The sequence below is a fragment of the Salmo salar genome, chromosome 01, assembly GCF_965601325.2.
Source record: "Salmo salar chromosome 01, fSalSal1, whole genome shotgun sequence".
Taxonomy (NCBI): Eukaryota; Metazoa; Chordata; class Actinopteri; order Salmoniformes; family Salmonidae; genus Salmo; species Salmo salar.
The window spans coordinates 22,056,836-22,074,550 of NC_138291.1; the positions used below are offsets into that span (position 1 = coordinate 22,056,836).

General features: G+C 42.2%; 1 protein-coding gene across 1 annotated transcript in view; it reads right to left on the minus strand.

Moving 5' to 3' along the window:
* The window catches only part of LOC106575065 (AT-rich interactive domain-containing protein 1B), a 196,546-nt gene that overhangs the window by 41,114 nt on the left and 137,717 nt on the right, over positions 1 to 17,715 (minus strand). The window contains exons 4-5 of the mRNA XM_082971199.1: positions 17,372 to 17,569; positions 3,163 to 3,478 (exon numbers count right to left, since the gene is read on the minus strand). Coding sequence (XP_082827325.1) covers positions 3,163 to 3,478; positions 17,372 to 17,569 — 514 coding nt within the window. The remainder of the gene's footprint in view (positions 1 to 3,162; positions 3,479 to 17,371; positions 17,570 to 17,715) is intronic.

Below are 17,715 nucleotides of genomic sequence, written 5' to 3' on the forward strand. Positions count from 1 at the left end.
ACTCAGTTCTATTAATGATGTTCTAAAAACTCACTCAGTTCTATTAATGATGTTCTAAAAACTCACTCAGTTCTATTAATGTTCTAAAAACTCACTCAGTTCTATTAAAAACTCACTCAGTTATATTAATGATGTTCTAAAAACTCACTCAGTTCTATTCATGTTCTAAAAACTCACTCAGTTCTATTAATGTTCTAAAAACTCACTCAGTTCTATTAATGATGTTCTAAAAACTCACTCAGTTCTATTAATGTTCTAAAAACTCACTCAGTTCTATTAATGATGTTCTAAAAACTCACTCAGTTCTATTAATGTTCTAAAAACTCACTCAGTTCTATTAAAAACTCACTCAGTTATATTAATGATGTTCTAAAAACTCACTCAGTTCTATTCATGTTCTGAAAACTCACTCAGTTCTATTAATGTTCTAAAAACTCACTCAGTTCTATTAATGATGTTCTAAAAACTCACTCAGTTCTATTAATGTTCTAAAAACTCACTCAGTTCTATTAATGTTCTAAAAACTCACTCAGTTCTATTAATGATGTTCTAAAAACTCCCTCAGTTCTATTAATGATGTTCTAAAAACTCACAAAGTTCTATTAATGATGTTCTAAAAACTCACTCAGTTCTATTAATGATGTTCTAAAAACTCACTCAGTTCTATTAATGATGTTCTAAAAACTCACTCAGTTCTATTAATGATGTTCTAAAAACTCACTCAGTTCTATTAATGATGTTCTAAAAACTCACTCAGTTCTATTAATGATGTTCTAAAAACTCACTCAGTTCTATTAATGATGTTCTAAAAACTCACTCAGTTCTATTAATGATGTTCTAAAAACTCACTCAGTTCTATTAATGATGTTCTAAAAACTCACTCAGTTCTATTAATGATGTTCTGAAAACTCACTCAGTTCTATTAATGATGTTCTAAAAACTCACTCAGTTCTATTAATGATGTTCTAAAAACTCACTCAGTTCTATTAATGTTCTAAAAACTCACTCAGTTCTATTAATGATGTTCTAAAAACTCACTCAGTTCTATTAATGTTCTAAAAACTCACTCAGTTCTATTAATGATGTTCTAAAAACTCACTCAGTTCTATTAATGATGTTCTGAAAACTCACTCAGTTCTATTAATGATGTTCTAAAACTCACTCAGTTCTATTAATGATGTTCTAAAAACTCACTCAGTTCTATTAATGTTCTAAAAACTCACTCAGTTCTATTAATGATGTTCTAAAAACTCACTCAGTTCTATTAATGATGTTCTGAAAACTCACTCAGTTCTATTAATGATGTTCTAAAAACTCACTCAGTTCTATTAATGATGTTCTAAAAACTCACTCAGTTCTATTAATGATGTTCTGAAAACTCACTCAGTTCTATTAATGATGTTCTAAAAACTCACTCAGTTCTATTAATGATGTTCTAAAAACTCACTCAGTTCTATTAATGTTCTAAAAACTCACTCAGTTCTATTAATGATGTTCTAAAAACTCACTCAGTTCTATTAATGTTCTAAAAACTCACTCAGTTCTATTAATGATGTTCTAAAAACTCACTCAGTTCTATTAATGATGTTCTAAAAACTCACTCAGTTCTATTAATGATGTTCTGAAAACTCACTCAGTTCTATTAATGATGTTCTAAAAACTCACTCAGTTCTATTAATGATGTTCTGAAAACTCACTCAGTTCTATTAATGATGTTCTAACAACTCACTCAGTTCTATTAAAAACTCACTCAGTTCTATTAATGATGTTCTAAAAACTCACTCAGTTCTATTAATGATGTTCTGTACAAAGATAGAGATCAACATCCACAAGGCCACTTCAGCAGAAGTATTGCTGATCGGTCTCCACCCGTCTCCCAACAAGCATTGCTTCATTAAACAAAGCCCCGAGCTGCTCAGTATGACCACTTCTCTTCTTCCTACTAGCTGATTGGTTGACAGAGAATCTACCCTTTCAAAAGTAGCGTCCATGTTTTTTACGCACGCTCCCCTGACAAGGTTCACCCAGAGTTTACTGCCCACACACAATCCCACTGCTCCTCTCCTCTCCTCTCCTCTCCTCTCCTCTCCTCTCCTCTCCTCTCCTCTCCTCTCCTCTCCTCTCCTCTCCTCTCCTCTCCTCTCCTCTCCTCTCCTCTCCTCTCCTCTCCTCTCCTCTCCTCTCCTCTCCTCTCCTCACAACTCTGCTCTGCTCTGGGAAGCACTCACACAATAAATGTTCAAACACACTAGATAATAATCCCCATTACATTGTTTGATATGTGTCAAGGTTGTTCATAATGCTGCTTTTAATCTTGTTGTCCAAGTGTTTTTGAGTTTCCTAAGTAGCTTGGTGTTGTGTTGTACATGTGAAGGGCACATTATGATCACTTGAAATCTTGTGAAGTGTTTTCCAAGGTAACATAGTGCATCTTTGTTCATTGGTACAACTGTCTTTCCCATGTCATCTATTGCCACTCAGCCTTTAACCCAGCATTTCATTGTAGGAGACTATGCATAACTTCAACAGAGAGATTGTGCTTCAAATAGATAGTAGATTGTGCTTATCAATAGATAGTAGCACTATATACAGTTCTTACTGTACTTTAAACAAGAATACATTTCATTCAAGGTCAAATAAATCAATCAAATAGTTCCATGGCACACAACGCCCCTCACACAACGCTCCTCACACAACGCTCCTCACACAACGCTCCTCACACAACGCTCCTCACACAACTCTCCTCACACAACGCTCCTCACACAACGCTCCTCACACAACGCTCCTCACACAACGCTCCTCACACAACGCTCCTCTATAGCTCCCCAGTCTGAGCATAGAGAACTAGGCACTGAAACATTTAGTCTGAAGACCATAAAGCCCAAAGTCTCTGTAGTGACAAGTGAGTGACGCCTTATGCTCACTAATTTTAGCATGCTATTTCAGGGGGTGGTAAAAATAGGCTCTTCTCAGAAGAGCATTGCAGTAATGTGTTCCACATTCTGCCCAATTCCTCTCCTCTTCTCTCTCTCTCTATCAATGTCACTACCACACACAGATCACACACGCATGCTCGCTCGCACGCACACACACACACATGCACACACACAATTACACACAAACCACACATCATCTGGTTAAAACAACAACATGTTATCTCACCTGCCCTGTACAGAGTTAGCTGCGGCCTGCATGACGGCGGCGGCTGCCTCCTGGGCCTTGCGGTTGACATTGCCCAGTGAAGGAGGGCCCATCCCAGGGCCGGCTGGCTGGGGCATACTGGGGGAGCTGGGGGCCATGTTGGGGTAGGGGCGGCTGCCCGCACCAGGACTGCGGCCCATAGGCTGCCCGGGACCCTGGCCGTGCATGGGGCTGCTGGCATTCATACCCTGGCTGTTGGTCATGCCAGGGCTGGGCCCAGGGCTGCTGTAGTTGGCACTGGGAGTCCCGCCGTAGTTGGGTGGACGTGGGTAGTTTCCTGAGGAGAGAGGAGACATAGAACATCTGGGAGTGAGTAGACACCAGGTTAACAATAACAATAAATGTATCCCTCAACATGAATAGTGACCGTAATGAATTCAGTCATCTATTTTATGGTAGTTTCACGAAGCCATGTGACATTTTCTCTCAATCGCTCTGCACCCAGTACAGAGGAGAACCTACAAGTCTGGCACACAAGGATCATCTTATATTCGAGTCAACTGAATTTGTTTTTAGGTTTAAGCATCTGCTAAATTCCCATATCATTACAATATGTAGCTACGCCGTATCAGCACAAGGATAACATTGTTATAGGATTTAAACTTCATATGTCAAATAAAAGCAAATGTCAGATAAAACAGATAAACTGACACATACTACAGCATGACATTTTTGACTCAATAGCCTCTGTAGGGTGCATCTATGCAGATGTGGATACAGGTGTTTGTTTCACTGAAGCCTTTGCTATTGACATTGGCTGCAAATTTAACATCTATGGGAGGGGAGGGATGCTGAATCGGCATGGGAGCAATTGCACAGCTTAAGCATGAGTCTGAGAAACACTTGAGAGTCATTCTAATCTGCAGTTAAGGCTTTCTCCCTGCCCCAGCAGCCATACAGGCATGACGACACAAGCCTTCCTAAAGCACACTTAAACCCCTCCATTTTGGCTCAACACAGTCCAGAACCAGCTGGAAAAGGAGTCTCCACACACACACAGAGCACACAAAGCAGGCATGGGTACTTTCCACCGTGACTTTTTCTCTAAGGACAATTCCATGAAAAATAGAAAATGTGGCGTCCCTTTTGTGAAGGTGGCTATTTATTTTGATTTTATTAAGAGTGCTTTAGTTGGGGCTTACAGCCTAATCCTCTGAGAATATGTCTGGAAAAGGGGATCAAGTCGCTTTAAACATAAAGGTTTTTTTGGCTCTGAATGAGGGAGTTGAATGAAAATATTCTGTGTGAGGAACTGACTCCAAAAATGGAAATGTCTTTTGGTATCCTCGAGCTGCTTCAGTGGAAAGACATTCCGCATGACATAAGCCTGTGAGTCCAACAGCAAAAAAGTTCCCCCCGGAGATGGGATTTATATCAAATCAAAATAAAATAATTTCCCATGAAACTCTGCTGCTCCAGTTGAATTTGTTCAGAATGTGTGATGAAATCTAGTGTAGGAGGAGATGCAGAGTCAGATCTGTATCTGGGGAGGTAGCTGATTTGGAACACTGTTGACACCTGTCAAGGGTTTTGGGGCCCCATCTTAAACTTTCTAAAAAGGGAACCGTTCAGAGAAAAAGGGGGATGGAAGACAAACACAGGAGGATGTTTAAAACATGGATAGGGGAAGGTGTGCCTGTGTGCATTTGTGGTGTGTGTGTGTGTTTCTGTACATGTCTGTGTGCAAGTAAAAGGTGAGGCACAATACCATTCCACTCTTTTCAAAGCAGTGACATAGTTGAGAAGAGAGCCATGGGAATCATCTGGCGTGTGGTATCCTCTCTCTCCTTCCCGTTCTACAGTACTGTACGTGCTGCAGCTGAAACGCCTGAGTCAGAGGCCTATCTCATCCCACACAGTCACAGTGGCTGGACCCTGGCTCTGCTCCATGGCTTCTAACTGCTCTCTGTGTGTGTGTCTGTATGTGTGTGGACACTGTGGTTCTTGGCTGTGCTCTCGCTCTCCTTCTCTGGTTTTGACTTAGGTGGACACTCCGACTGGATTTTTCCATCTTTAGCACCCAAGGTCCTGTCCAAAAAAGGAGTAAGAGGCAGAGCCTGTGAAGTTTCCGAGAGGGCCCGGCCAGGGTCCTAATCTACTGTGGTTTACACTGACACAAACGTTACCATGAGAGTCGTATGAACGAGGACATTCACATTAAACTGGACAGAGTTGATCAGTCATACTGACGTTTATGAGACTATCTTCAGTTTAAGAGTGCCAAGTTAAGGGGGACCAGAGATACGCTTAAAAATATATATACAGTACATGACCAGAAGTGTGTGGACACCTGCTCGTCAAGCATCACATTCCAAAATCATGGGCATTAATATGGAGTTGGTCCCCCTTTACTGCTATAACAGCCTCCACTCTTATGGGAAGACTTTCCACTAGATGTTAGAACATTGCTGAGGGGACTTGCTTCCATTCAGCGACAAGATCATTAGTGAGGTCAGCACTGATGTTGGGTGATTAGGCCCGCAGTCGGCATTCCAAATCATGCCAAAGGTGTTTCGGTCAGGGCTCTGTGCAGGCCAGTCAAGATATTCCACACTGATGTCGACAAACCATTTCTGTATGGACCTCGCTTTGTGCCAGGGGGCATTGTCATGCTGAAACAGGAAAGGGCCTTCCCCAAACTGTTGCCACAAAGTTGCTGTTAAGATTTCCCTTCACTGGAACTAAGGGGCCTAGCCCAAACCATGACAAACAGCCCCAGACCATTATTCCTCCTACACCAACCTTTACAGTTGGCACTATGCAATCGGGCAGTTAGTGGTCTACTGGCATCTGCCAAACTCGTTGGACTGCCAACGGTGGTGAGCTTTACACCACTGACATTTAGCATTGTGCATGGTAATCTTAGGCTTGTGAAATCACTCAGCTCTTCAGTAAGGCCATTCTACTGCCAATGTTTGTCTATGGAGATTGCATGGCGGTGTGCTTGATTTTATACACCTGCCAGCAATGGGTGTGGCTGAAATAGCTGAATCCCCTATCCTTGAAGGGGTGTCCACATACTTCTGTATATATAGTGTATCTTTTATCTTATAAAGTTTTGTTTTGCTTTTTTCGAGGGGCGAGAAGGATCCACATTCAGCTTAACTGTGAGATTTTCTTCTTCAGGGTGAGAATAGCTAATTTTCAGGATGGTTGGTACTGTAGCTGGTGCTGCGCCAGACTGCTGCTTCAGGGCGGATTAGTGTTGCCTCTGCCTGCTCTGCTCTGCCCTCTACAGCCACTGAGGGGCCCATCTCTCACCCAGAGTACCGCCACATCATCGAGGGCCGCTCTGAGTGACCTCCTGTCCTCATTCAGACCTTCACACAACATTCAAACAGCTGATCATCACCGGATCATCCTTTTGCTGTTTAGACACATTTACAAGCAAAACAGAGAGAAAAAGCACCAGAAAGATGTAATTTCTTCTCCATACCTTCCTGTTCTCCCGACCCTCCCTCCTCTCTCAGGATACGGTGGTCTTTAGGAGGTATGGTATTTATAACCCACAGAAAGAGACAGAGAGAAGACTGTGGTGCGTTACCAATTACATGGAAATTCCAGGCTTGGTCACCCTTTCTGAGGACGTTGTTGCCGAGCTGTATTTAATCCCCACACTCCCGCGGGAAAAGGAGGACTGTGACCGAACAGATTACAGACACTGCTTCCTCAGCAGAATGGATGCAGCATTGCTAACAGCCGGCTCGCCCATCCCTGGCCACCACAGGAAAAAACCCTGTGTACCAGAGAATAGCTGCCCACTGAATCTGTGTACACCATCACTGAGGAATGTAACACAGATTACACGGCTGCGGCTGTATTCTACAGCTGCAGGACGTAGAGAATGGGCAGAGTTGCTTGGCTAATATAATAAAAAATACTGTATAGTATGTTGCTGAGCACAAACAAATTGGAAGGATGACATCATTTTTTTGGAGAGACGGATTATGCGTAGAAGTATAATTTTTTCATTTTCCATTCTATCACTGTGAAATTCTCTCACCTCTTCCCTCCCTCTCTCTCTCTCTCTCTCTCTCTCTCTCTCTCCCCCTCCCCCTCTCTCTCTCGCTCTCTCTCTCTCTCTCTCCCTCCCTCCCTCCCTCTCTTCTGGCCCGAGGCCCCAGGTAGATCCTCTCAGAGCCACCTCAGTATTTCTCTCAGCATCTCTTTCAGCAGGGCGTCTGTGGTGCAGCAGCTCTGGAGCACCTCAGGGCTTCGTACTCAGTCCAACCCATTTCCCAAAACCTCCACTGCCCCTCCGGCTCCCTGGGATCGAGCTTTCCTTTAACCGAATTAGGTATAAGGGCCCAGCAAAGCGTTCAGGCTCACAAACTGCTGTCCAAAGCAGTGGAGGTTGAGAGTGGAATGTTAGGTGTGGGAGAGGCACAGCAGGCGTTTCCTCTTTTCACTGACTGTCTTATAGAGCATGTCTGCAGAGCAGATGAGAGAACAACTGGAGGCCTTTAACCTCTTTGGGATAGGGGGCAGTATTGAGACGTCCGGATGAAAAAACGCGCCCAGAGTAAACTGCCTGCTACTCAGGCCCAGAATCTAGGATATGCATATTATTAGAATATGTGGATAGAAAACACTCTGAAGTTTCTAAAACTGTTTGAATGATGTCTGTGAGTATACCAGAACTCATATGGCAGGCGAAAACCTGAGAAAAATTCAACCAGGAAGTGGGAAATCTGAGGCTTGTAGTTTTTCAAGTGATTCCCTATCCAATATTCAGTGTCTGTGGGGTCATATTGCACTTCCTAAGGCTTCCACTAGATGTCAACAGTCTTTAGAACGTTGTTTCAGGCTTCTACTGTGAATGGGGAGAGAATAAAAGCTAATAGAACCAGGTGTCTGAGAAAAAGTCATGAGCTCAGTCACGCGTGCGGCCTTGGGAGCGAGCTGAGTTCATCTTCATTCCTAAAGAGAAAGGAATTGTCCGGTTGGAATTTTATTGACGATTTATGATAAAAACATCCTAAAGATTGATTCTATACATTGTTTGACATGTTTCTACAAACTGTAGTATAACTTTTTTGACTTTTCGTCTGGACTTAGTAAGCGCGCGCCTTGCATTTGTAATAGTGAACCTAATGCATAAACAAAATGGAGGTATTTGGACATAACGATGAACTTTATCGAATAAAACGAACATTTATTGTGGAACTGGGATTCCTGGGAGTGCATTCCGATGAAGATCATCAAAGGTAAGTGTATATTTATAATTCTATTTCTGACTTCTGTTGACTGCACAACATGGCGGGTATCTGTATAGCTTCTTTTGGTGTCTGAGCGCTGTACTCAGATTATTGCAAAGTGTGCTTTCACCGTGAAGCTTTTTTGAAATCTGACACAGCGGTTGCATTAAGGAGAAGTGTATCTTTAATTCTGTGCATAACACACAAGTATTTCTGTAAATTGATGTGGCTCTCTGCAAAGTCACCGGGGGTTTTGGAGGCAAAACATTACTGAACATAACGCGCCAATGCAAACTGAGATTTTTGGATATAAATATAAACTTTATCGAACAAAACATACATGTATTGTGTAACATGAAGTCCTATGAGCGCCATCTGATGAAGATCATCAAAGGTTAGTGATTCATTTTATCTCTATTTCTGCTTTTTGTGACTCCTCTCTTTGGCTGGAAAATGGCTGTATGTTTTTTTGTGACTAGGTGCTGACCTAACATAATCGTTTGGTGTGCTTTCGCTGTAAAGCCTTTTTGAAATCGGACACTGTGGTTGGATTAATGAGAATCTTGTCTTTAAAATGGTGTATAATACTTGTATGTTTGAGGAATTTTAATTATGAGATTTTTGCTGTTTTGAATTTGGCGCCCTGCACTTTCACTGGTTGTTGTCAAATCGATCCCGCTAAAGGGATTTGATCCGTAAGAAGAGCTTGGTATCAACAACTAGATAATGTTAAAGAACTTTTTGTAATGTTTCCCCTGTTTGAGTTAGTTAGGGTAACATTCTATCTATTTTAGCAAAAACCTTTTGGCGTTAAGAGTTACAAGAACATTCTCTTAATATCAAACAGCACATGCCCAGAACATGGTTGCCATGTTCTCAGAACATAATATATTTATGTTCTAGACACGTGTCATGGAAACATTGCAAGAACATTTCTGTGTATCAGTTATCAGGACTTGGCAGAGCCCCACCTGTTTAGCCAAAAGGAAAAATAATAATTATAATTTTTGCCTCTTTTGCATGTTATTTTGGCAATGATTTGTGTCACATCTCAGTTTGTAAACAATGTTAAATTTTTTTTGAATAATTTAGTTAATAAAGCTGCATACGAACATGGTTTCTATTTTTCTTTCATGATTAAGTCAGCTCCAAAATGCAGGTGTTTCAGCCTAGCTCAGTGCTTTCTGTGGTGGTGGTGGTGGGGCAGCCAGCGGAAAATACAGAGCGTAAAGGTTGGTAATGTTCCCTAGTTGCGACGTGATTGGCTCAGTGTTCTGTCACTTATGGGGACACTACATCATCGCAAAATCTAAAATTACCTCAAATCACGTTATATGTACCGTAGCTTTGATTGGACTTATCATGTCAACAACATATTTTCAAAATCTTAGCTAGCAAGCTAGCTTCTTTGGGATAGGGGGCAGTATTCGGAAGTTTGGATGACTGAGGTGCCAAAAGTAAACTGCCTGTTACTCAGGCCCAGAAGCTAGGATATGCATATTATTGGTAGTATTGGATAGAAAACACTCTAACGTTTCTAAAAATGATAAAATAATGTCTGTGAGTATAACAGAACTGATATAGCAGGCGAAAATCCGATGAGAATCCATCTAGATTTTTTTGTTGTTGAGATCACCACTCATTGTAATGGCTGTCTATGGGAAAATCAATGGAATACCTCCCAGATTGCAGTTCCTAGGGCTTACAGTAAATGTCAACAGTCTTTAGAAAGAGTTTCAAGCTTGTTTTTTGAAAAATGAGCTAGAATTTGTAGTTTTTCTAGGTGGCTCCCATTTTGGCTGTAGTATTGAGGTGCGCGTGAATGAGGGCGCGCACTTTGTTATTTATCTCCGGTAATGAACATACTATTCTCCGTCTTAAATTGTATCGTTTATTTACATATTAGGGTACCTGAGGATTGATTAGAAACATTGTTTGACTTGTTTGGACGAAGTTTATTGGTAATTTTTGGGATTCATTTGTATGCATTTTGAACGAGGGAAACCGGTGGATTACTGAATCAAGCTTGCCAAGTAAACTGACTTTTTGGGGATATACAGAAGGACTTTATCGAACAAAACAACCATTTGTTATGTAGCTGGGACCCTTGGGATTACAAACAGAGGAAAATCTTCAGAGGTAAGTGAATTATTTTATCGCTATTTCTGACTTTTGTGACGCCTCTGCTTATTTGGAAAATGTTTGTAATGCTTTTGTATGCGGGGCGCTGTCCTCAGATAATTGCATGGTATGCTTTCGCCGTAAAGCCTTTTTGACGTCTGACAAAGCGGCTGGATTAACAAGAAGATAAGCTTTTAAACGATGTAAGACACTTGTATTTTCATGAATATTTAATATTACGAATTTTGTATTTTGAATTTCGCGCTCTGCAATTTCACCGGATGTTGGCGAGGTGGGACGCTAGCGTCCCACTGATCCGCAAGAAGCTAGACAAGCAGTCATCATCATTAATCACATTGACTTCTACACCTGCATTGCTTGCTGTTTGGGGTTTTAGGCTGGGTTTCTGTACAGCACTTTGAGATATCAGCTGATTTAAGAAGGGCTATATAAATAAATTTGATTTGATTTGATTTGACAATCTACTGGCAAGTCCTTTTCAATCCTGGTCATATGAAGAGAAATTATAGACAAAACATATCGGTGCTCATTGGCCGTTGGAAATAAACATTACACAACAAGTTGGAGATTGCAAATTCAACAATGAGTGGTTTGGAAGCTGCAAGCATTGCAAAGCAATCACTAGCCTGCTATTCAGTGGAGTGAGTGTGTGGTCCAAGTCTGGGTTCAAGGGTCTCTTTTCCAAGCTTAAAAGGATAAACATTCAACACCATGGGCAAGAAAAGGTTGAATACATTGGCCATGCAGTCAATCCAGCATGACTTCTGCCGTGTTCAAAACATCAAATTTCAGACTTCAGTGAGTTCAAGACAACTGGGAACTCTGAAAAAAAACAAGCTCAGACTGGGAAAATACGTTTTGAACAGTCATCCAACTCAAAACCATCTTTCTAGTGCTCCGACCTAAAGATCACTAACGTCATGTTTCAACTTTGTTTTTTTCCGAGTTCCCAGTTGTCTTGAAAGCACCATAAATCCAGAGACTTCCATACATCCAGAGACTTTGATGACAAAGTTTGATGACAAAATGTTCTCACAAGGACCGCGACACCACATTCCTGTTCAACTTGGCACAGCACAACAAGGTGAGTCCAAAAATGTATTGTATGCTGCTGCATAAATTATGTAATATGCCAGGGAGATATATATACTATAGCTAAGAAAGTAATACTAAGTGTATGTTGTGTAGTAAGCTGGTAGTAGCCCATGTGCCTCACCCTAATAATTTTGTCACTGTCCCTTTCCTTTGAAAAAGAGCCACACACTCTAGGAGCTCAGATGCAATTATTTAATAATATAATAATTTAATAATATACCCTGATGAAGACAGTTGGCAAAGTTTCAACTGACATATTTGACATACATCATCATCTTTACAGTAATTATTATTCAACAGTGCTCACCTGGGATTTGAACTGACAACCTTTTGGTCCACAGTACACCAATTTTTCTGCTACACCACCATCTACATGTCATGTATCAGTAAATCTTACTGCCACGTATAGGTTAATTTGACTATTCTCATCTTTGACTTACTTATTGCAGCAACAATGCTTTAACCACTAGGCTACCTGCCACCCCAGTTAATGATGTTAATGATACTCCTGAATCACTATGATCAATAAAAGTTTTTCTTGAGTGTACTTTTAACAGAGCTATTGCTTACAGCCTTACACCTATTAAGTCTACAAAAGTGCCTAGGGAGGTAGGGTTTCTTCTGGACAGGACAGGACCTAACTAGACTGGCCCAATAAGCACATATCCAAGGGTGCTTGTCATTGGTGCTGATGGCCTGGGTTTGAGACGCACTAGCGGAGTTGTCACCAACCATTTTTTTCTTTTTTATATACAGTACCGTTCAAAAGTTTGGGGTCACTTAGAAATGTCCTTGTTTTTGAAAGAAAAGCACATTTTTGGTTTATTAAAATAACATCAAATTGATTAGATATACAGTGTAGACATTGTTAATGTTGTAAATAACTTGTAGCTGGAAACGGCAGATTTTTAATGGAATATCTACATAGGCGTACAGAGGCCCATTGTCAGCAACCATCACTACTGTGTTCCAATGGCACGTTGTGTTAGCTAATCCAAGTTTATCATTTTAAAAGGCTAATTGATCATTAGAAAACCCTTTTGCAATTATGTTAGCACAGCTGAAAACTGTTGTCCTGATTAAAGAAGCAATAAAACTGGCCTTCTTTAGACTAGTTGAGTATCTGGAGCATCAGCATTTGTGGGTTTGATTACAGGGTCAAAATGGCCAGAAACAAAGAACTTTCTTCTGAAACTCATCAGTCTATTCTTGTTCTGAGAAATTAAGGCTATTCCACGTGAGAAATTGTCAAGAAACTGAAGATCTCGTAAAACGCTGTGTACTACTCCCTTCACAGAACAGCGCAAACTGACTCTAACCAGAATAGAACGAGTGGGAGGCCCTGGTGCACAACTGCGCAAGAGGACAAGTACATTAGAGTGTCTGATTTGAGAAACAGACGCCTCACTGGAAGTCCTCAACTGGCAGCTTCAATAAAAAGTACCCGCAAAACACTAGTCTCAACATCAATAGTGAAGAGGCGACTCCGGGATGATGGCTTTCTAGGCAGAGTTGCAAAGAAAAAGACTGGACAAAAAAAATAAAAGGTTAAGATGGGAAAAAGAACACAGACACTGGACGGGCCGCCCCCAGGTGGTAAGGGTAGGTAACAACACATCCGCCACTCTGATCCTCAACACAGGGGCCCCTCAAGGGTGCGTGCTCAGTCCCCTCCTGTACTCCCTGTTCACTCATGACTGCACGGCCAGGCACGACTCCAACACCATCATTAAGTTTGCCGATGACACAACAGTGGTAGGCCTGATCACGACAATGATGAGACAGCCTATAGGGAGGAGGTCAGAGACCTGACCGTGTGGTGCCAGGACAACAACCTCTCCCTCAATGTGATCAAGACAAAGGAGATGATTGTAGACTACAGGAAAAAGAAGACCGAGAATGCACACATTCTCATCGATGGCGCTGTAGTGGAGCAGGTTGAGAGCTTCAAGTTCCGTGTCCACATCACCAACAAACTAACATGGTCCAAGCACACCATGGGTCAAGCACACCATGGGTCCTAAGATCCTCAAAAGGTTCTACAGCTGCACCATCAAGAGCATCCTGACTGGTATGGCAACTGCTCTGCCTCCGACCACAAGGCATTACAGAGGGTAGTGCATATGGCCCAGTACATCACTGGGGCCAAGCTTCCTGCCATCCAGGACCTCTACATTTTTTTTTATTAACTAGGCAAGTCAGTCAAGAACAGCCTACCCAGCCGGCACTGGGCCAATTGTGCACCGCCCTATGTGACTCCAAATCACAGCTGGATGTGATGCAGCCTGGATTCAAACCAGGTACTGCAGCAATGCCACTTGCACTGAGATGCAGTGTCTTAGACCACTGCACCACTCAGGAGCTCTATACCAGGCAGTGTCAGAGGAAGGCCCTAAAAATTTTCAAAGACTCCAGCCACCCTAGTCATAGACTGTTCGCTCTGCTACCGCACGGTAAGTGGTACCGGAGCGCCAAGTCTAGGTCCAAGAGGCTTCTAACCAGCTTCTACCCCCAAGCCATAAGACCCCTGAACATCTAATCAATGGCTACCCAGACTATTTGCATTGCCCCCCCCCTCTTTTACACCACTGCTACTCTCTGTTGTTATCATCTATGCATAGTCACTTTAATAACTCTACCTATATGTACATATTACCTCAACTAACTGGTGCCCCCACACATTGACTCTGTACCGGTACCCACCTATATATAGTCTCGCTATTGCTATTTTACTGCTGCTCTTTAATTACTTGTTACTTTTATTTCTTATTCTTATCCATATTTTTTAAACTGCATTGTTGGTTAGGGGCTCTTAAGTAAGCATTTCACTGTAAGGTCTACACCTGTTATATTCGGCGCATGTGACAAATACAATTTGATTTGATTTTATTTGTTAAACGTACACTCAAGAAAAACTATTTTATGGATCATACTGATTCAGGAGTATCATTAAAGCAGGTTAACATACCCACCAACATTAGACAATTATACAGAAAGCCCTTGCTGAAATAAGTCAATCAAATCAATGATGAGAAAAGTCAGATGCTGTCATATCTGACACGGTGTTGTAGCAGGAAGATCAGAATACAGTGAACCAAGTGTTTGTGAGTTCAAATCCCAGGAGAGGACATTTTGAATAATAATAATTGTATAAATGAACATTCACAATGTAATCATCTGTGTCAAAAATGTAAGTTGAAAATACTATGTTAAAAGCACTGTGTGTGAGTATCTCTAACCTTGCCAACAGACAAAGAACTATGAATGAATCAGTGGTTCACCAACCGGGAACACTAACAAGGTGTGATGTGTAATGAACTGTTTCATTTTGGGAGAACGTTTCTTTGGGACCATCAGGCGACGTCCTGATAACTGATATACAAAACTGTTCCTGCAATGTTCCCATGAAACATGTCTAGGACATTGCATTCTGAGAACATGGTAACCACGTTCTGGGTAAGTTCTATTTGACATTAAGGGAATGGTCTCTTGGAAACATTCCTTGCACACCACAATAACATTAGTTAATGACCTAATGAGACTTAAGAGAACGTTCTCTAAAGTTGTGGGAACGTTTGTTATTAGCTGGGGAGGCAGCAGATTTCCTTGTGCTGAGCTGTAGGTTGTAATATAATTTTCCCATGATAAAAGAGGAATGCTGTAGCCTTTAAGTTACACAATGAAACATGAGACCGTTTTCATGTTCTTAGCCAGAGTACAAGCTCACTGTGTCAGTGTGTGAGAGGCGAGTGAGGTAAGCTGAGAGAGAGAGAGAGAGAGAGAGAGAGAGAGAGAGAGAGAGAGAGAGAGAGAGAGAGAGAGAGAGAGAGAGAGAGAGAGAGAGAGAGAGAGAGAGAGTGCAGAAAGAGAGCATCCTTGGCTGAAGCACACACACATACACACTGATGTGTGTTCAGTTGTTCACAGCCTGGGGCTTGGATCTCCTAGCAGTGCCAAGACAGGCCAAGAATAACACAGTGCAAGGATCAGGAACTTGGAGTGCGTTTCCATGTTGGTTTAATGGGCTAGTAATTTTGTGGCGCGGGGGGAGACACGAAGCAGATGGAGCCGTCATTAAAAACAATGAGCAGCATCTGCCTGGCCTGTTCACCTCGGCCCAGGCCCCAGCCAAGACAGACCAGCCTGAACAGACCAGCCTGAACAAAACCTTTAAAAACCAGAGCTCAGAGTCCACCCCGCACCCCCGCCGTAAGAGCACTCCAACCGCCTGGGGGCTCCATGGACCCACTCCAACACATGTTCCTCAGGAGGGGACTGTGTGTTTGTGTGTTGAGTGTATGTGTGAGAGAGGAAGAAGAGAGAAAGACAGTGAGAAAAGGTGTGTGTATGTGCATGTGTGCGTGCGTGTATATGTGTGTATGGAGGGTTTGGCTTGTTCTCCCTGTCACAGGCAAGAATACCCCTCCTGTCAGCTGTGCAGTGTTTCATGCTCATCTGACTCCAGACTTTTTATATTACTGTTCTGCTCTGCCTCAGCCACTGGCTGTCATCCCAGCTAAGTCACATTAGCAGATAAGAGTGGGTGGAGAGACATCAAATACCATATGCATTAGAGATATTAATCAACATGAACTAATGGGAAGGTCTCAGCAATATTAGAAAAACACACACATGAATGGTGCTTTCCTCACGACGACACATTAAAACACACATTACTAATACTCCAACGTTTCCTTTGGTGCACATCCAGGGGAACGAAACAGAAGAGCGGATGCAAACATATGGGATTGACTGCTGCTTTCTAAAGCCGTGTTCCAGAACACTCAACTCTAAAAGCCAGCTTAATTGCAAAGATCCATTCTGACTATTTTTCCCACGAGTGCTGAAATGACTGAGATGTTTAGACGACTTTTTGACTGGGGAACATGTAGCCAGCATTTATGACAGGTTACTGGCTTAAAATAGACATAATTCACACTATAATTTACAATGTACAGTAAAATAGAGTGACCACAGACTATGGCTTTTTATTCAAAGCGTTCTCTGATTTTATTTGATCCTGGGAAAAAAATACGGGTTTGATTGAACTGCACCCTCAGATTAGCAGCATCCTCTCTATTGTTCCCCACTACTCTACCACAGGTCACAACATGACAACATTGGTTTTAATGACATTAATGGGCAGTTGAAACTCTCTTCTGAGGGCAATATAAAAACACTGACCCCAGTAATGGGATTGAACGTCATCAACATTGTGCTCAGAAAACATGTTTTATCAGCCCGGTCCACCACCTCAATCTGCCTTAAATCCTATAATGAAATAGGCAGGAGTAGGGTCTAGAGTTCAAGTCCTTCATGAATATTCTGACAAAGCCTTGGCTTTAATCCCATAGTGAGAGAGGGGGGAGAGAGGGGGGAGAGAGGGAGAGAGAGAGAGAGAGAGAGAGAGAAAGAGCGAGCGAGAGGGAGGGGTGCCTCTGCCACAAGAGAGGGAAAACCATCTCAATACTATCGTTTCCTCGTTTCCTCAAAATACTATGTAGACAGTTGCACATCATCATTTTCTCTCAAATACCAATCTTATGAGAGAATAAAATATGGCTGCCAAGTAGTGCTGCTACAACATGGAAATACTAATGCCATTCCTCAGCAGGTGGATCAATTCAGATAACTGCTTACTAATGAGCCATGACCTGTTCATACTCTGTACAGCAGAGTTACTAACTAACTAAACGTAGATCAGTATAATGGAATAACCGACGTAGTTTTCCTACCTTGGGGTCCATACTGGTTTGCCTGGGATCCCTGGGGTCCATAGGGGCCACTGGAACCACCATGGGGGTAGGGCCCCATCCCTGGGTACATCTGTCCCCCAGGACCAGGAGAGGGGTGAGGGGACAAAGAGGGCCCCGACTGAGGTGGTGGTGCAAACTGGGAGCCAGACTGGTTTCTCTGCATGTTGGACATAAAGCCTGGAACACACAGAGAGAGAGAGAGAGAGAGAGAGAGAGGAGAGAGAACTGTAAACACACTGTGCTAATGATTTCTGCTGCCTATGCATACACACACACACACACACACACACACACGCAGGTAAATATCCACTCTTTATGCAGGA